This window comes from Ictalurus furcatus, chromosome 1 (genome assembly GCF_023375685.1).
Source record: "Ictalurus furcatus strain D&B chromosome 1, Billie_1.0, whole genome shotgun sequence".
NCBI classification, from domain to species: domain Eukaryota; kingdom Metazoa; phylum Chordata; class Actinopteri; order Siluriformes; family Ictaluridae; genus Ictalurus; species Ictalurus furcatus.
In genome coordinates this window covers 7,307,197-7,328,377 of record NC_071255.1, presented here as the reverse complement: position 1 = coordinate 7,328,377, position 21,181 = coordinate 7,307,197, and the positions used below count along the sequence as shown (strand labels likewise).

Below are 21,181 nucleotides of genomic sequence, written 5' to 3'. Positions count from 1 at the left end.
CAGAGTACCTCCTGGCTGAAGATGCAACACAATGACTCATGGACAGAATTCAAAGACTATCTGACTGAAAGATTGTGAGCAAGTAGAAGGAGTGATTTGGACATATGGATCAGTTTACTGAAGGCGATGACCTTTCAAGTATGATGGATTCTGTAGAAATTCCCACATCGGAATTGAACTGTGTGAATTCAGTGGCGAATTCTGTGCAAGACACAAATCGTGAAACAACGCGTGATGGGGAAAACCGTGTTTTCTCTTTGAGAGATCAGTATGTTACGCCAGAGCAATTGGCTTTTTCAAAAAATGATCCACCGGAGTTTGATAAACCTTTGTATGGGACAGCACTAGATCCTACGTTGTTGACGGTGACTAGTCTTGAGGATTACTCAGATGTTAGCAGCTGTTCGGAAGCAGATTTTGGCCGCATTTTGAACATATTGGAAAAAAACCCTGACCAGTCTTCTGAGTGTCAAGATACAGTGCTTTCTAGTGATAAAAATGAATTGGATAAAGATGTTTGTCATGCTGGAACACACAATGCATGGGCAGCAAGCGACACATCCATAGAAAATCAGGATTATGTTTGTAGAGCGTCTCCCGAGACAGTGTGTGAAAGACGAAGTGGCAGTTTTGATAACGTGATGGATGGTGATAATCAGGTAGAAAGGTCCTTCTTAAATGTTCAATATCGGTGCTCAAATCTCAGTACCACAGAAGGTGAAAATGGATGCCCTTTGGAAGCTGAGGAACAAATGAAAGGAGGATTTCTTATCCAGAGCACAGACTGTGGTGTTACTGAAAGAAGCAAGAATTGCAACGACACTAGAACTACTCAGATGAGTTCTGTTTGTGCCTTGGATGTAAATGGTGCCAAACAGAGTATAGAAGGTCATGAGAAGAGTGCCCTTACCACTGGAAATTTAGGTGTACAAAATGATTGCAACTTAAAAGGGATAAACAACACTTGTGAGATCAAAAATAATACTCCAGAATATGAATTAACGCATGATGTTAAAAACACTGCTCATGAAGATGAACTGGAGAATGACGGGACAAGGAGCAGTCAAGAGGATGAACGGAGCAGTTTTGAATTCTTACAGTCATGTTTTGGTTTGAGCAGTCTGGACCATGCAAAATTAGACCGAAATGTTGCAAACTTTCCGTTGTCTGGGAGTATGACTCAGCAGTCCCAGAATTGTGAGGATAGTCATACACAACCCCCAGTACTTGTAAGAGCTACACTTGAATCTGTTCCCAGAAGTCCGATAAAAGAGGCAGTACGTGGTGGTCTGCAGGAACCCCCTGTACCAAGTACTTACAGTAGTACTTCTGTGTCTCGGGTATCTGGACAGCAAAATGACTCTATGGAAAATCAAATCATTAGGGGCTTAGTAAGAACTAGGAGTACATATGACACTGGAGTTAAAAACAGTGCTTCCTTATTGTCATCCAAGAGGTTAATGAGAAAACTACAACCTGTGGTTCTTGTGAAGACAGCCAAGTGTAATGCTAAAGATGGAAACCTGTATGTTTGTTCTGTGTGCCAGAATACCACGCAGAATTTGGATGAACTTATTGAACACCATCATTGCAAACACTCTAAGCATACATTTCAGTATTGCCTCACCTGTGGAGCCTATTTTTCTAATGGAACCTTGGCAGCAAAACATTTGTGTGAGCAAATTGGGCCAAAAGATTTGGAGCTGTCTGATACAATATTGGCAAGTACTAAGCAACTGAGCGAGAAGCTTAATGCAAAATACCTATGTAAGTACTGCCAAAAGCCATTCGTTAAAATGTCTTACCATCAAGATCATGAGCAATGGCATAAAATTGTAACACGGCATAGGTGTGGTTGTTGTGGCTTATATTTTCCTCATGCAAAAAAACTTCGTGCTCACAAACGAAAAGTCAGATGTACTCCTATGATACTAGAACCCAATGAACAGGGGAAAAAATGTCCAGAAACAGCCCCTAAAAATCCAGCTAAACCAACCTTTACATTTGGAGTTGATGGTTGTCAGATTGGGCTTCAAGATTGTTTTGTGAAACTTGTAGACATAAACAAAGAGAAGCCATCTCTACGGAAAATAAATTGTCCTGTTTGTGGAAAAAGTTTCAAACTCAGAGCACAACTGAAAGCACACCTTAGATTGCACACAGGTGCAAAGCCTATTAAGTGTAATAAATGTAAGAAGGATTTTAAATATTCCTGGAATCTTGAAAAGCACAAAAAGGAGCTATGTTCTGGAAACATCACAAAGCAAGACATTTCTGAACCATCTATTCCAGGTAGACATTTTGGTAGATTTCCTTGCCCTACCTGTCCACAGATTTTTGTGTACTCCTACAACCGAACCCGCCACATGCGACAGCGGTGTTTGAAAGAATATATGGAAATAAGGAAAGGAAAAGTGGGAAGCAGGTATAAATGCCCCTTATGCAGTGAAACATTTTCTCTGGTTGCTAATCGGAATAGACATATTAAAAACACTTGTTTTCAGCAATATAAATTACAGAGGAGGGCTGACAAAAAGAAACTGGTCAAGGAAAATGTTAAAGAAGAAAAGGAGGAAAAGCAAGTGCTGCTAACAGAGAATTTGCAATCTTATAAATGTAAAGTGTGCCCTGCTTCATTTGCGCATAAATCTGGAGTCTATAGACACATGAAGAAACATTCATTGCTTCAGCGTTCTAAAGTACTAGTGGGCAAACACGACGACCCTACTGATGGGAAAGGATCAGACTCTAATAACAAGAGACCTCAAAACCAAGCGTGTTCAAGCCAAGAGTCTAGTGATTCGGTCACTGCTAACCCTTTCCTTTGCAGTTACTGTGAAAAATGCTTCAGTTCAAGTGATTCATTGAATAATCATCTGCGGATACATGGGGGAAAGAAACCCTTCCACTGCTTGGACTGTGGTAAAAATTTTGGAAGGCGTGGACACTTAATAGCTCACAAAAATGTTCACAAGCGACGAATACAGTGTTCTGTCTGTAAAAAAATTGTGCCCACTATTGGAGATTTGTTGAAACACAGACAATCCCACATCAAAAAGGGTTTGCTTCAGTGCCCTGATTGCCCAATGCAATTCAAGTTTCCTGTCTACTTGCTCCGACATGTTAAAAGGCATGCAAATGAAGAAGCCATGCCAAAATCATCTCTGCCTGCTGAAACTCCACTCAAAAATTCTGCAGATGAAAAAGTGAATGAATTGAAGGAGTCCTTTTTTTGTAGAATATGCCAAAAGGCATTTGTTGATTCCAAAACACTGAGTGAACACTGTTTAATTCACCTTCCAAAACCTTCTGTTTCCAAATGTCCAGTTTGTAAGCATAATTTCACAAGTCGAACTGCACTGATTCGGCATATTCGTCTGCACACTGGTGAAAAACCTTTTCCATGCAAGATCTGTGGAATGCGTTTTCACCGGAAGGAACCCCTCCGAGTTCATCAAGAAAAATGCAAGGGACTGCGAGAAAAAACTCTCTCTCCATCAACCACAATTCAAACACATGGGAAATGTGAAGTAAATGCAACATCAAAGTCAGAAAAATTTCCAAAACAATTTACATGCTCATACTGCCCACACATATTTACCATGTCTGGTAATTTGAAAATGCACGAAAAAGCTCACTTGGGTAGCAACCTCGTACCATGTTTAAAATGTGGGAAATATTACAAAAAGAATAAGATTTATGGACATCGGAAACGCTGCAACATCAAGGAATCCCCTTCTGGAGAGACATTAAACAGTGAAGAATCTGGAAATGCACAGAAGAGTGAATGCAAAGGTACAAATTTAGTTATTGCAAACAGAACGTGCAGAATTGCAAAAGTAATGGGGACAAATATCAATGACGGTCTTAAGGAGCGATGCCCACAGTGTCCTAAACGTTTCCGATTCAGATCTTATTTACTAAGACATCTTAATTCTCACTTGGCAAAAAACCAGTTTGCATGTAAGCATTGTGGTCAGAAATATAGCAATCAGAGCTCCTGTCAAAAGCATGAGGCCTTATGTGATGGTGTGTTGAGACAGCATGAAGCAAAACAACTGAATGAATCTGAAGAAACCAAAAGCATGCCAGAAAGTGCAGCCAGTCTAAAGGAATTCACAGTAATCATTGGAGAAAATGGTGAGCAGTTGAAGTGCAACTTTTGCACAAAAACCTTTACAAAACCTAGGTATCTGCGACGGCACATTCTTACCCACACAGACGTCAAGCCATATCGTTGTAAAACATGTGAAAATTGTTTTTCTCGATACGATCACCTGAAGCATCACCAAACACGATGTAGAAGCAAAAAGCAACAACCTGAGGTGCTTCTTCAACAGATTTCTCTTGACCATGTTGGCTCTCAAGCCAAGAGACAGCTACCAAGTGATGTGTTTGAATGCAGTACTTGTTCAAAGAAGTTTTCTACAAGCACCAACTTAACAAGGCATGTTTCCATGCTACATTCTACTTTCAAACCATTTTCCTGTAAAAGATGTGGTACTGGCTTTACGGCTATAGAAAGTCTGAAGAGACACCGCATCAGGGTGAACTGCAAGATGTCCTCAGCAGAGTGTCTGGAACCAGTGCAAATGCCAATCAAGTTAAATACTTCAGTGCAGTCTTGCAGAGAAACAGCCAAACCCATGCAAAGCATAGATGGGCACTACTCCAATAAATGGAAGTTCCAATGTGAGTACTGCCCTCGCCGCTTTAAAGCCCAAACACAATTAAAATTGCATACTCGTCTTCATACAGGGGAAAAACCATTTGGATGTGCCAGTTGTGATGAGCGTTTCATCAGAAGAGACTATTTAAAACGGCATTTGAGTAAATGCAGTGGGAAAAGAGAAGGGCCGAAAGTGCTTTGTGACAGATGTGGTGGATTGTTTACTCAGCAAGCTCTTGAGATGCATCAAAACAACTGTGTCATCAGCTTAAAGTCCACTGACTGCCCTGAAAGTGTAAGCAGTATTTCCAGCCCTTCAAAAGTCAAGGCGTTTTCCTGTGTCAACTGTAATGACCGCTTCTTATTGTTCTCCCAGCTTCAGCAGCATATTTTGACAAAACACAGATCTGATGGAAAACAGCAGTCAAGTATCCTTGAGTTTGAGCAGTTATCAAGTAATTTGCACATTAAGGAGGAACCAGCAGATGACAGTTACGCTGAGAGCTTGCCAAGCAACTGTCAAATATATGCCAACAATGAGCATGAAAGTATTGATGCTGAAAAGGAGAAACCATTTGAGTGTGAGCAGTGCCACATGAGGTTTATAACTAACAGTGGGCTTGGTATGCATATGCGTACTCATACAGCAATGTATCCTCTTTCATGCAAAAAATGCAACAAGGGATTTTGGAGCAAAAATGTACAACAGAAGCACACGAGAAAATGTAAGGGTTTGGAAGTCACAAAAAAGGAACCTAACACACAAGATGCCGTTTCATCAGAATTGGAGTCTGCTCCAAATGATGAAGTCCTAGTCTTTAATAAAGGCTCCAGCACAACTGGAACTGGTGTACTCCAGACAAAGTTTTCATGTAAAGACCAGGATAAAGGAAATGCGGACAAAGGAGATGCAGTTGTTCACAAGTATCAGTGCTCTGAATGTGAGCAAAGTTTTACAGATGGGCTCATGCTTATAAGTCATCTTGAGGCTCATGGCCGTGAAGACCAAGAGCGTAGGTTAGGCAAAAGCCATCGCTGTCACATTTGTGGTAAGAACTTTGAACAAGCAGGTGTGCTGCAAAGACATGTGAAGACACAGCATCAGGAAACAGTTAAGAATACCTGCCCTGAATGCTTTAGAAGCTTTCGCTATCCCTCTGATTTGGACATACACAGATCTTGTCATGATCCTAATCGGCCATTTGTTTGTAACACATGCGAGTTGAGGTTTTGGACTTCTAAATCCTTGAGTACTCATCAAAGGCTGACTCACTCAGCTAGCGAACCACTCAAAACTGTCGAGCCTACTCCAAGAACTGATAGGGTGTCTCCTAAAGTATTTACTTGCCATCCCTGTAATAAGATTTACACTATCAGAAGGTCATATATGAAACACTGCAGGGTTAAACATAAAGGGTGTTCAAAAGGCCTCGATGACCTTAAAAGTGCTACCGCTGAAGATCAGTTGAGCAACAATGAGTCAGATGGAAGTGATGACGACTCCGACTCTGCCCCTTACTTTCCTTGTCATGTTTGTGGTAAAACATTCCTGACATCAGAAAGTCTTGAGGATCATCAAAGATGCCATCTTGGTGAAAAGCCTTATGAATGTGAAGAATGTGGCAAATGCTTTATTCAGCTTGTAAATTTGCAGCAGCATCAGCGCAGTCACAAATCTGAGTTTCAGTGTCAAATGTGCGGAAAAGGTTTTGTTTCACTCTTTGCATTGCGCAAACATAAGCACACTCATGTTAGAAAACATCCCCATCGATGCACAAAATGTCATTTAAGTTTCACACGGTCTTCACAGCTGACAGAACATATGATCACTCATCGTGATGAAAATTTTCCCTGTGATCTTTGCCATGAAAACTTTTCCTGCAAATCAAGCCGAGCAGAGCACCGGAAAATCCACACGGAGGCAGAGGAAGAGCTCCCTCCTTTAATTCCACCAGCAAAGCAGACCACATCTTCACCAGTCTTGATCAACCCTTCATTAAGTACTGTTCAGCAATACAGATATCGCTGTGAAATTTGTCAAGTACAATTTCCAGATCCTGAGCAGCTCTCGGAGCATGGCTGTAATCCAGCAAAAGAGCGTCCATACTCATGTAAAGACTGTAACAAGCATTTCTTGCATGGTTCTCACCTTAAAAAACATCAGCTCACTCATCAGTTGTCTGGAACACGATCCTTTCAGTGTAATAGTTGTCACATGAGCTTTAGCCACCGCCATCACTTCCTGACCCATTTGCAAACACATGGTGGTGAAGAATCTTCCAAATCTCAAATTAACAATGAAGTGAAGATATCAAACACTGATGATTCACATCAGGACAAAATTTACAGATGCCCAATTTGTCCTGAGAGTTTCTCTCAAGTGTTAGAGCTGGCAAATCACCTTTCTGTTCATGCAAATATGTGCAACGTTTGTAACAAGACATTCTCAACTAAGCAACAACTTGAGAAACACGAACAGTGCCATTTGTCTGCAGCTACACAGTACGAGTGCACAGAATGTGGAAAGAGCTTCCTTGGAAGTGATGCCTTTCGCCAACATTATTGTGTTCACCAAAAACATCTTTCATGTTCATCCTTGTCAACCACTGACAAAAAGAGATGTTTAGAAAATTCCTCTGAGGTACTCACTAATATTGAGGAGGAGGAGGAGGTTGATGTTGGAGAAGACTTTTATAATTGCCCTACCTGTAGCAAACGATTTCCTTCTAACATCAGTTTGCAGGAGCACCAAAAGTTCCATGAATTTGATCGTCCTTTTAAGTGTCTGGTTTGTGGAAAAGGCTTTGCCAAAAAGAAGTATCTTACACAGCATCAGCAAATACACAATGAGCGGCCCTATCGATGTGATTTGTGCTCCAATTCCTTCAAAACGGAACAATCACTTTTGTCCCACCGTAAAACCCATGATGCAGACCGCAAATACCACTGCTCAGTTTGTGACAAATCATATAGAACACAATATGATCTTACAAGGCATGAACAGAAACATCCTGAATTGCAAAACTTTAGTGAAGTAAGTGGTGACCACAGATGTGATATGTGCTATAAGTCTTTCAGCTTGCTTTCTCAACTGAGACAGCACCAGGAAACTCACGTTGGACAAGTTGTCTATGAGTGCACAGAGTGTGACAAAGCGTTTGCTTTTCTACATCTTTTAGAAGAACATCAGCAAACTCATGGGACTTCAACAGATTCTTTCCAATCCCAGTCACCATCTGACATTCTCTTTCAAAGCCCAGTAATTGAGTAGAGTGTACTGTAGAGTATTTCCTGCAATGCAGGTGATTCTTAGTCATTCAATTTTCTGAACACGTTAAAATTGTATAGGTTCTTGACTCATGTTGTGGGTTCATGCTTTTTCATATTAAGTCATACGCTTGTTGGTTTTTTTTTGTTGTTGTTGTTGGGTTTTTTTAAAAAATAAATAGGTTTTTCATTTCAGTACTCTATGTACATACGTAACAAATTTTTGCTTTTACTACTGCAATTCAGAGAACTACTTACTGAATTTCTAGTGTTTAGAAAACTCCATATAAATGTAAATTATTGTTGTACAATTAAGAAACGGATGTGGGATAAAATTTGCATGCTTCGAATAACTGAGGAAATGCTGTGTAAATATTGTCACCACCAAATTTTGTATTAATGGGGTTTATACAGCAGCATTAAAATGTCCATCCATAAACTGTTTACCATTTTTTGGTATTTATTCAAAAGCCTTTTTTATTAGTCACGCTTTCTGTTAACATTTGTAACTTGCAGACCCATGTTTTGAATTAATTTTGTTTTATTGTACTTTTGTGTCATGTCCTAACTGGTTTTACACATATCTAATACCCATGTAACAAACTGAGTCAACATGAAATTGATAGGATTGTTAGAGTTGTGTATATGCCTTTTGTATATTCAGATGTGACTCTTGGTATCTACTGTTTTCTTAAGAATATTTTATTCTGTTTTGTTGATAACAATTACTCTTCCTTTCCTTTGCTTAATGGGTGGTTAAGAGCACCTACCAAGCACTTCATGGTGTAGTTACTCGTTATGGCAAGTGACATTTGTTTGTGTGTATATATATATATATATATATATTCATGTAACTTTTTTTTTAAACAATTTTTTAGACAATTTTGGTGTTAAAATTTTCAGACATTAAAGCCATTTGAATATAGCCATCACCTGTGGTCTACATCTGTCACATTCAGACTAAAATGTTTGACTTTGAAAGGCGTGGATTGCTGAAAGATGTCAGGATGGGCAATTATTTTATAGTATCAAAGTAGACTGCCAAAACGTAATATTTGTATACACATCATATTGACAGTTTAAAAAAAAAAAATTTAAGATGACAAACCACTTGGAAGATCACAGTATTGCCAGTAACAGTAGACTAAATGTTCACCAGGGAGGTAAAGCTAATGAAAATTATTTTTAATGCATTTAGACATTTACCTAAAAATAAATAAATAAATAAATAAAATCAGAGGCTGGTAATACATTGTGTTGTAATAACTAAAACGAGTGACTCGTTTTAGTTGCTCTTGATGCTTTTAGTTTGTGGGTGTGGTAGCATCTGCTGTTGTCTCTTGTGGGAGCGTAGCATCCATCCAGTGTGTGTAGTTCTAATGAGAAAATGTATCCAAAATGTATTGCTCACAGTGCAGTTTGCTAAAGTATATGATTGATTTTCTTTTTTTTAAATGTATTTAAAATGAACTCTGCGATTTTTGTAACATGAAAAGAAAAACATGCAAATTGCTTGTAAAAGCTAGCATTATGTGCTAGGCTTCAAATTAGCTTTAATAATGTGTGTGCTAACTGTACTAACTATATAAATTTACCAGAGGCACAATCATGTACCTATGTCTTTTTCCTAACTAATTGAACACAAATTAAATAACACCCAAGTCAGTGTGAATTTTAATTTACCTGGTCATTTTAATTTACCTGTTCTGTGACATGATGTTAGTTATTGACACATTAGCAGTGGATGCTAAATGCACTAACTACAAGCACTATCCAGGGATAACAGTGATCTCTGCAATTTCCTTTTAGCTTGTCCAAAGACATGCATTGTAGGGCTGATTGGCATCTCTATATTGTCCATAGTGTGTGAGTATGTGTGCTATTGTACCCTGCGATTGATTGGCACACCATCCAGGGTCTCCCCTGCCTTGTGACCAGAGTCCCCTGGGATAGGCTCCAGGCTCGATGGGAAGATAAAACCGCAGTGATAAGATTTTCTTCCCTTTTTTCAAGTCAAACATAGAACGTAGGAACTATAGGTGCAAAAAATGAACTTTTTCACGATATTCAAATTTTTTGAGCTGCACCTGTAATTGCATGTAGGAGCTCAAGTTGTGAGAGCCGAATTGAAAAGTGTGAAAATGAATGGCCACCTGTTACTTTGTTGCACATTTATGAGGATTAGGACTTAAGTCTTAAGCATGAAGTACAACGGTTAATTCACTGTAACTCTGTTAACAATACCCCATTTCTATAATACAAACCTATAGTGCACAAGGACGTGTTTGCCTCTTTTATGTATTTTGTAGTAAAATCAAGTCTTCAATACTCCCATGACCCATGAAAAAATGTGGGAAAACTGGGAAATGGAAAAGTTGCAATATAAAAAAGAAGAAAGGTCTTTAGATCACGTCTCTCTGAATGGTATTGTATTTTTCTCTTTTAACTATTAACAATGTGTAATAGTTAATATTTTGGTGATACAAGATCATTTTAGATTGCAGAACAGTGAGATTGTGAAGCAACAAGTGGAATTTGCACTATCACTAAAATAGGGTGGAAACAAAATATTACAACTCTGAAATAAAATATGATATTTAAAATGATTTATTCTATTCCATGGTTCCAAAGGTGAACAAAGTCCTGTATTAAAGTACATAACATTTACTAAATGAATTACCAGTGGCAATTAAAACCTCATTCATTAACTAAAGTATTGATTTACACATCTTTAAATGACCTGTTTAGTTCTTTTCACCTTTCGGTATGACATGACAGTGGATTAGCTTCATCAAAACAAGTTCAAGGTCCAGACCTAAACCAATTAAAAATTGCTGGGGTGACCTGAAGAGGGCTGTGCACAGGAGATGCCCAGACAATTTGACTTTGAGTTAGAATGCTTTCGCAAGGAAGAATGGCAAAATATTGCTAAGTCGAGATGTGCCAAACTGATTCTTACCCAAAAAGCCTGAATGCTGTGATAAAATCTAACTGCTTCAACTAAGTATTATTTTAGGGGTGTGCACACTTGTGCAACCAGGTTATTTTAAGTTTATATGTATCCCCCGCCCCGATGATTCTTATTGTATTTCATTAATTAATTAAAATCACTTTAATTAATGTTAAACTTTCACAATAAAGAGAGAAAAGGTTCTGACATGATTTATATTGGTTTATTTATTTATTTATTTTTACATCACAGCAAACTGCCATTTTAACAGGGGTGTGTAGACTTTTTATATAAGTACTTAAGGTGGAAAAGTTAGTCTTGACAGTAGCATATCAGCAGGCATGAAATTAAATGAACACTATGTGACTAGGTTTGCAGCATGGTGGTCACTTATAGTGATGGTGCTGGTTGCAGCAGTAATAACGCTCTACCAAATTTATAGGTGTATGCCTTTCCAACACTGCTTTGGAGAACCCAGTGTTCTTAATAGCCTTATTCTGGCCAAACAGACCATGATTATGCCTACTGTTTAAGATTACCGATGGGGGCTTGCTGTCCTATATGAATGGGTCATGTGTGACCAGACACCCTGAAATTGTGGGTCTGGCCCATGAGAGTGACTCCAGTATATAAACCTGACCATACTCCATAAACCTTCTAATTGTATACAGTTAATTGAAAAGTTTCCTCATTCCTAACTGTCTCAGTTAGGAGACAGCTGAAGAAACTTCACCAAGGCAAGGCTGCAGACCCTGATCATTCCCACGGTCCTAAAGTCCTGTGCTACCCAGCTGTCTGGTATCCTATAATACATCTTTAACCTGAGCCTGATGCAGGGAAGGATACCTGTGCTATGGAAAGCATCTTGCTTAGTGCTGGTACCTAAGAAAGCCACCCCATCTGGTCTCAATGACTTAAGAGCAGCTGCCCTAATGTCACATGTCATGAAAATACTGGAAAGACTGGTTCTGGCCCACCTCAGACCACATGTGAAACATACTCTGGACCTCGTCAGTTTGCTCATCAGTGGGTGTGAATGATGCTGTCAGTGGGGTGTATTAAAGATGGGCAGGATTTGGAGTACAAGGAACTGGTGGATAACTTTGTGAAGTGGTGCAGCAGGAATCATCTGCTTCTAAGTATAAATAAGACCAAGGAGATGGTGGTGGATTTTAGTATGAGAACTACGACCAAGCCCATAAATATCATGGGTGAGGAGGTTGGAATTGTCGAGCACTACAAGTACTTGGGTGTTCACTTGAACAACAGACTAGACTGGAGGACCTACACAGATGCTGTGTATAAGAAGGAAATGAGCAGACTCTTTGATGAAATGATCTTTCCTGAGAAAGTTTGTGAAGTTTGTTTTCAATCAATGTGATGACAATCAGGTGTGAGTGAGCACCCTGTTTTATTTAAAGAACAGGGATCTATCAAAATCTGATCTTCAGAACACATGTTTGTGGAAATGCATCATTGCATGAACAAAGGAGATTTCTAAGGGCCACAGAAAAAGAGTTGTTGACGCTAATCAGGCTAGAAAAGGTTGCAAAACCTATAGAGTTTGGCTTCCACTAAATCACAGTCAGACAGATTATGTACAAATGGAGGAAATTCAAGACCATTGTTACCCTCCCCGGGAGTGGTGGACCATCAAAGATCACTCCAAGAGCAAGACGTGTAATAGTCCACAAGGTCACAAAGGAACCCAGGGTAATTTCTAAGCCATGAAAGGCCTCTCTCACATTGGCTAATGTTAATGTTTATGAGTCCACCATCAAGAGAACACTGAACAACAATGGTGTGCATGACAGGGGTGCAAGGAGAATGCCACTGCTCTCCAAAAAGAACATTGTTGCCTGTCTGCACTTTGCTAACAATCATGTGGACAAGCCAGAAGGCTATTGGGAAAATATTTTGTGGACAGATTAAACAAAAATAGAATTTTTGGTTTAAATGAGAAGTGTTATGTTTGGAGAAAGGAAAACACTGCATTCCAGCATAAGAGCCTTATCCCATTTGTGAAATATGTTGGTGGTGGTGATGGTGGTAGTATCATGGTTTGGGCCTGTTTTGCTGCATCTGGGCCAGGACAACTTGCCATCATTGATGATACAATGAATTCTGAATTATACCAGTGCATTCTAAAGGAAAATGTCAGGACATCTGTCTGTCAACTGAATTTCAAGAGAAAATGGCTCATAAAGCAAGACAAGGACCCAAAACAAGCAGTTCATATGAGGAAACCCACCAACATCCTAGAGTTGCAGTTATTGCTGCACAAGGGGGTCACACTAGATACTGAAAGCAAAGGTTCACATACTTTTGCCACTCACAGATATGTAATATTGGACCATTTTCCTCAATAAGTAAATAATCAAGTATAATATTTTTATCTCATTTGTTTAATTGGGTTCTCTTTGTCTACTTTTAGGATTTGAAAGGTGTCTTAACTTTTGTTGCATCGAGTTCCTACTGCAGGGCCTGTGTTTTTAATATAGTAAATCTAAACTGTTAGTTTTTAATTTTACATAAGAGCAAATACCCTAGAGGTATTAGAAGTAATGCAATTACTGTAAGGTGATACAATTTTTAATTATTTGATATTTAATTGATATTGCACAGGAATTACTCAAATCTGTTGTATACTGTACATGCTAAACAATCTTCAATCAAACATGCTAAACAGTCTTACACTGGCCTTGGTGCTAATTAGTTTGTGCAATTTAAATTTTAATATGTTTAGCATATTTAACAATAGACATTGTTATAAAGCAACATTACAGACATCTGCATATTGATTTATATTTCGATATTTAGACAGTGTCAAGGAAGAAAGAGACAAGATAAGGAAGAAATATTTAAAGGAACCATACTCAAAAGGGAACCTATCCTCTTCTAGGTGACACCCAACAGTTTGATTATCAATCATCCTTTGTTAGTGGATGATCATCAAAACATCCCAGTTTACAAAAAATAACAAAAATTTGCCGTTAGTCTCCTTAGATCTTTACCTTTACCTATAGTAATAGTAATGCAAATAGGCTTACAAGCAAGACTTACAGGTTGAGACTATATCTGAGTATTGAACACTATTCCATAGCTGAGGGGGCTTTGTTGGAAAACTCAATTCATTCTAGGTGCTGATCAAGAACGAGCAGCTTTGGATCAAAGTGGACATGGTGGAAAATAATAATGGTCAGGTACTGTGGGGTGAAACCTTTTAGTGCTTTAAAGCACTATATATATTTGTCATTTGTAGTATTTTATAATCAAGGCAGTATTCTACAGGGAGCTGATGTAGTATGTTCAAGATAAGGCTGATGTGATCAAACTTTCTGGTTCTAGTAAGGACTGGCTGCTGTATTCTGGATTAGCTGGAACACTGGAACATCTAGACAGCAAGGCATTACAAAAGTCCAACCTAGTGGTAACAAAAGCATGAACTATATAGGGAGTTTTCAGATTGTCTGACTTTAAGTTAATATGCTGAAAACTGTAATATTTTTGTTTATCATGAAAAAAATTATTAAGTCTATGGTGGTCTCGTTCCTAGTTAGTTACAGAAATCACAATCAGAGTGACTAGGACAATTACTATGCCAACTTAAGCTGTGAAGCTAACCTGGTCTGTGGCAGATTTACTTGAATTAAACCAGGTTTTAAGTCACAGAAATGAGCTCCACTTTCAATTAACTGTTTTCCTGAACAATATTGTTCCTTGTTATTAGGTATATGTTTATATGATTGTCACTACTTTGCACTGCCATTAATGGTGTGTCTACAACCCAAATTCCTTACTTTTCCAGCCTATTGTTGCCCAATCCCAACTTTTTGAGACATGTTGCAACTATCAAATTCAAAATTACCTTATTTTTTTTCTTAAAATGGTATATCTACTCAGTTTATTGTTCTATTGTGAATAACATGTTTGAGATTTGCAATCAATGCATTCTGTTTTTATTTACATTTATTTACATTTTACACAGCGTTCCAAATTTTTTGCAATTGAGATTGTATACTGTGCTGTGTCTTACTTTGTACTGCTGTGTTTTAATGTTTTGTGCACCTGAGAAAACACTGAGACTTATGCTGGGTTGAGAATGGGGAATGAGGACTCAGGCCAGGGAGCCATCCAACCTGCCCACCCCCCGCCGAGAGAGGAAATATGCCAGAGCTTTCTGTACTAAAGATGTGCTTAAGGTACATCTTATCTTATCTGCACACTCCGTGTGTGGACCACCTCAAACTTCTATGGCTGAAGTGCCAGATACCAACAGGTGACTCGTGCATTGGCATCTTTCATGAGGTGGAACCACTGGAGCGGGGTGTGTCTGAACAGAAGGTGAAAGCTCTTACCAACAGATAGTACCGGAGAGTAAGAACCACTCATTTGATGCCAGACACTCCTTCTCTATTGTTCTCTACTTAGTCTCTTGCAGAAGGAGCTTGCAGCTGAGGTACAGTATGGGGTGCTCTACCACCACCTGGGACAACACAGCCCCCAACCCCCTGTCTGATGTGTCCATCTGTAAAACAAAAAGGAGAGAGAAGTCAGGAGAATGTAAGTTGAGTCTGCCACATAGTGCAGCCTTTACCAGAGTGAAAGCCTGCTGGCATGGCTCCATCCACTGGACCGGATCTGATGTTCCCTTTTTAGTGAGCTCAGTCAGAGGGCTGATGACATCCAAAAAAATAGGCACAAACCTACAATAATAGGCAGCCAGCCCAAGAAACTGCATCACCTCATTTTTGGTCTTGGGTTGTGGGCAGGCTACAATTGCTGCTGCCTTAAAGAAATAAATAATAAATATTTATAGGACACGCCTGCCCATTGCCCAAGTTGAAACCCAGACACTACACTTCCACCCGTCTAATCACACACTTTCTTGGGTTTGCCCTGAGTCCTGCCCACCTCTGTGATCTCAGAACAGCCCTCAGATGCTGAATGTGTTGCTGCCAATCATTGCTGTAGATAATGTCATCTAGAAAGGCAGCAGCATAAGCAGCTTGTGGGCAGAGGATTCTGTCCATGAGTAGCTGGAATAGTGTGAGGGCCCCGAACAACCCAAAAGGAAGTGTCATGTGTTGGTGTAAACCAAACAGAATGGAAAGGGCTATTTTTTCATGATATTGGAGTCAAGGGGATCTGCCAATATCCCTTTGTCAAATCCATTGTCAAATAAAAGCAAGCCGCACCTAACCAATCAAGCAGCTCATCAATGCAAGGCACTGGGTATGCGTCGAATTTAAACACCGTGTTGACTTTGATAAAGTCCACACAAACCTGACTGAACCAAAACTACTGGGTTGGACCAGTCAATGTGGGACTCCACGATTACTCCCATGGCCTTAACCTCACTCCAAACCATCTGTTTTGTATGTTCAGGTATACGATGGGGTGGCTGCATACCACCACCTCTGGGGGTATCTATGTGGTGCTCTATGATCTTAGTACAACCGGGTAGATGCAAGAACATATTGGAAAATTCTACGTGCAACTTGGAAACATCCGTGATTTGGGACAGAGAGAAGTGGTCTCCATAAGTGACCGGTGTGGATTAAGCCAGCATTTTTAAATTCACCTCCAGTCCTAGCTCCTCCCACTCTCTGGAATGACTGTCACCAAAGCCACAGGAACCACTTCCCTCAATGGTTTGAGGAGGTTAAAGGTGGTAAACCTGCTGTGCTCTGCCTCTATTTGTTCACTTACCACATAGTCAAACATCCCCAACCTGCTATGTGACCTCATAGTGCCCTTGACAATTGGTGAGTAATTAAGAGCTCGATGTAGGTAGCAAAATGAGCACTTTATCTCCTGTAGACAAACTCCCATAGCTGAGTACCCCTGTTATACAGCCATGATTGATGTTCTTGTGCCTGATGCCAATTCTCCTGTGTTTAAGGTGTGGAGTTTTGCTCTCAGGTCAAGAACATACTGAATTAAATTTTTATTGGTAGAAGGCCCCTCCTCCTAATTTTGCAGATGTCAAGGACACTGCAAGGCTTCCGCCCATACAATAATTTGAATGGGGAAAACCCCATGGAAGCTTGCAGGACCTCTTGTACAACAACAGGGGCTCTAGCCACTTATCCCAATTCCACACATTGTTGTGAATGAGGTTAGGAATCCTGTTTTTAAGTGTTTGATTAAATCATTCAACCAGCCCATCCGATCGGGGAAGGTCTCCATCACATGGCATTGATACTGGAAATGCCCAGGCTCCATGCAATGCCATCACACTTGCCCAGGCTTTTACTCCCACTCATGCAGTCTGGGATTCACACACCTGGGGACAGAAGAAACAATCACAGGGGGAGAGGGAGAGGGAGGGGGAGGTAAAGCACATTGGCCCCTTTCCATGGTGCAGGGATGGGGGAAGGGTGAGGAGGAGGGGGAGAGTTATGAGAGAGAGAAAAGGGAGGGGCTGGCGTGCCCCTGTATACGCCGCCAAGTGGTCCTCTGCCAGCTGGATCGGCTCGTCTAGCAAAGCTGGACAATGGCACCGCACCCATTCCACAGGGCCTAGATGCACTGCTCCTGCTCTTGTCGTAGCGTAGCATCTGGTAAAGGCTGGTGAGGGACCTGATTATCTCAGCCACTGGTGAGGATTCCATGACGGCACTCTTTCCTCAATCCTGGGTTTCAGCACCAGTCTGACACTTGTGTCGAGAATGAGGAAGTGGGAGGCAGGCTTGGAATAACTCAAAAATGGCTTTATTCACAACTTTACTTTTGCTTTTAAGTATTTTAAATCAAACACACACATGCACACACAGCTCCGTGTTGGTTGGCTCTCTCTCTCTCTCTCTCTCTCTCTCTCTCGAGGTGTTCATCTCTCTCCTTTTTATCCTCACCTCCACTCTGTGCCACCAAAGAGAACCCATTAAAAGTGTGTAATGCTATCCATGTGCTCTTCAATTATACCATTAGTATATCAAGTTATATACTTGATAACTACATATTTACAAATACAGTCAAACATATTTGTACTATAGTATACAGTAAATATATGGTTAGTATAACAAGTCATACACCTTTAATATATTTATAGAATATGGGAAGCACTTTTGTAATAGTCTAAATGTATATTTGCAACATACCTTCAAGATACTTGTATATGTACTTTAAGTGTACTACAGTATAATACTGTATTTGAATAAGCTATGGAATGGCATTATAGTTAAACTATATAAATACTAAACATACAGAGCACGCAAGCATTTTACTTAAAATACAAGTATTTAAAATACATAAATAATATAGTCAAATTGTATCAAACTGTAAAGACAGGCAAGGAAGAGGCCGAACACAGCTGAACAGAAACATAATGTTTAATAATAAACAAAGCGTAAACATAACAGAAATATAAAGTAAGTAAGTAAATTTTATTTATATGGCACATTTAAACACAGCAAAGCTGACCAAAGTGCTGAACAGAGTAAGAAAAAGTTAAAGTGCACATGTGCCTCTCTCTCCGCCTCTGATGCTTCCAGCCGCTCCTTTATCACTCTTTCCCACTGATTAGACAACTCAGTGCCCGGTGTGCATCCTCACAGCCTGGCCACTCCCTCCTCCTCGCTACATTCCTCTGCGGCCAGATTCAGGCCTCCGGCCTGACGTACACCCCTTTCGGGAAAGTGGGGCTGCCCTTCAGGCTACATCCTTCGGCCGGCCAGCCCAGCATCCTGGAAGCGAAAGGAGAGACGAGGGGAGGAAGAGGGGAGAGAGAAGGAGCAAGAAGGAGAGACATCAAGAGGAAGAGAGAGGAGAGAGAGAGAAAAAACAATCTGGCCCCCAGACACACTGTCATCTGGTCCTCATTAAGCTGGGAAGCGATCTCCTATGACATCTGCCAATTTTCACTGGACTTCCTGCCGGACGTCTGCGGCTCCTCCCCTTTTCAGGCAGACGGCCCCAGTTTCTCTGCCTCCTGGTGGACAGCAACGACTCCTCCATCCTCCCCGGCAACCGCTCCAGCACCACAGCCTCCTTGACGTTGCTGTCCTCTCACAGCGGCGAGTGCTCTCCGACAGCGCGTACCTCCTCCTTCCCAGGTTTCAGCACCATTGTCACAAACTTTAAAGACGGGCAAGGAGGAGGCGGGAACCGGCTGAACATAAACATAATGTTTAATAATAAACAGAACGTAAACATAACACAAACATAAAGCGTGCATGTGTCTCTCTCTCTCTCCCACTGATTAGATTGATTAGACTGATTAGACAACTCAGTGCCAGGTGTGCATCCTCACAGCCAGGCCATTCCCTCATCTCCGTCACAAAAATGTTTATCCTAGGAGCTATATATAATACGTACAAGTACTACCTAATTACCAAGTTCAAACAGTGGATTGTACTTGGTCCAGAAAACTTTTTTAAAAATCAAAACATGTATACTTGTTCCTCCAAGATTTTCCAAGTTTGTGAAAGTATAGTTATATCATAAAATAAGTCAGTAAATGTGTTTTTATACAGTACAAAAAAAAATACCAAATAAGCATACCCAAACTGAAGTATACTTTTCCAAAGCAGGCTTGGGCAAAGTGGCAATAATATCAGGAACCGCAGAGGGAGTCCAACTATCATGATGACTATCAAGTCAGGCGATATACTTGAAGCATTCTGCTTATACACTCACAAAGCACTTTATTAGGAATGCAATACTAATAGAGCCTCAATTCTTCAAGCCATAGATTCTACAAGATGTTGTAAATATTCCTTTGAGATTCTGGTCCATGTTGACATTATTGCATCATGCAATTCCTGCAGATTTCTCAGGTGCGCTTTCATGTTGGGAATCTTGCATTGTACCACATCCCAAAGGTGTTCTATTGCATTCAGATCCAGTGACTGGGAAGGCCACAGAAGAACATTGACCTCATTGTCATGTTCATGAAACCAGTTTTAGATGACTTTTGCTTTGTGACCTGGTGCATTATCATGCTGGAGTAGCCATTATAAGATGGGTAAATCAGGGTCATGAAAAGATGCACATGGTCAATAAGAATATTCAAATAGGCTGTGGCATTCAAGAGATGATTGATTGATATTAATGAGCCCAAAGTGTGCCAACAACTCATTGCACCACCGCCACCAGCCTGGACTGGCAGGCTAGGTCCTTGGATTCCTGCTGTTGGCACCAAATTCTGACCCTACCATCTGTGTGCCTCAGCAGAAATAGAGATTCATCAGGCCAGGCTACATTTATCCAGTCTTCAGCTGTCCAGTTTTGGTGAGACTGTGCCCACTGCAGCCTCAGCTTTCTGTTCTTGGCTGACAAAAGTGGAACCCGACGTGGTCTTCTGCTCTTGTAGCCTATCTGCCTCAAGGTTTGACATGTTGTGCATTCTATGATACTTTTCTGCTCATCACAATTGTACAGAGTGGTTCTGAGTTGCTGTAGCCTTTCTGTCAGCTCAAACCAGTCTGGCCATTCTTCGTTGACCTCTGTCATCAACAAGGCTTTTCCATCCACAGAACTGCCACTTACTGGATGTTTTTTATTTATTGCTGTAGCACTCTCCCCAAGTTTGTGTAGAAATGAGGAAGTTGGAGGCAGGCTTGGAACAATTCAGAAGGCGCGTTATTTTATTTTTGCTTTTCAGCTTTTTAATCACACACACACACATGGCTCTGCACTAGTTGCTCTCGCTCTCTCTCTCTCTCTCTCTCTCTCTCTCTCTCTCTCTCTCTCTCGGTGCTCGTCTCTCTCTCATTTTTATGGAGATCTCTCATCTCTCAGCGCTTGAGCATGCCCTCGCTTTCACATACCCCCACTACCCGAATACCCCCCGCCGCTTTTACCTGAGTGAAAGTAGGCATGCATGGCTCCATCCACTGGATTGGATCTGTTGCTCCCTTTTTAATGAGATCATCAGCGGGCTGGTGAAGTCCAAATAATTAGGCACAAACCTCCGACAATAGCCAGCCAGCCCAAGAAACTATCTCACCTCCTTTCTGGTCTTGACCGAAAGGTTGACCAAAGTGCTGTACAGTGAATAAAAGGAATAAATTAAGACAGAGAATAAAGAAAAATAAAAGACAAAATAAACAAACAATAAAAGTCATGAATATAAAAGACCCCAAAATACTAATATATTTAGTGGATGTTAAAAGCCAGGGAAAATACAGTGGGGGAATAAATATTGAACGCATCAACATTTTTTTCAGTAAATATAGTGAGGTTATTCATATGAAATTTTCACCAGACATCAGTATTAATTCAAGAAATTCGCAAATATAAAGAATTCATGACATTAAAGTCCATAAATAAAGTTATGTGTAATAAAGTGG

The 21,181-nt window shown here is 40.3% G+C and overlaps 1 protein-coding gene across 5 annotated transcripts in view; it reads left to right on the top strand.

Moving 5' to 3' along the window:
• znf1035 (zinc finger protein 1035) overlaps window positions 1-13,717 on the top strand; it is a 34,476-nt gene extending 20,759 nt beyond the window's left edge. For all 5 annotated transcript variants that reach the window (XM_053622697.1, XM_053622724.1, XM_053622706.1 and 2 more), the window contains one exon: window positions 4-13,717. In XM_053622697.1, coding sequence (XP_053478672.1) covers window positions 105-7,940 — 7,836 coding nt within the window. In that variant the 5' untranslated portion in view covers window positions 4-104 and the 3' untranslated portion in view covers window positions 7,941-13,717. The remainder of the gene's footprint in view (window positions 1-3) is intronic.
• Window positions 13,718-21,181: the final 7,464 nt, after the last annotated feature.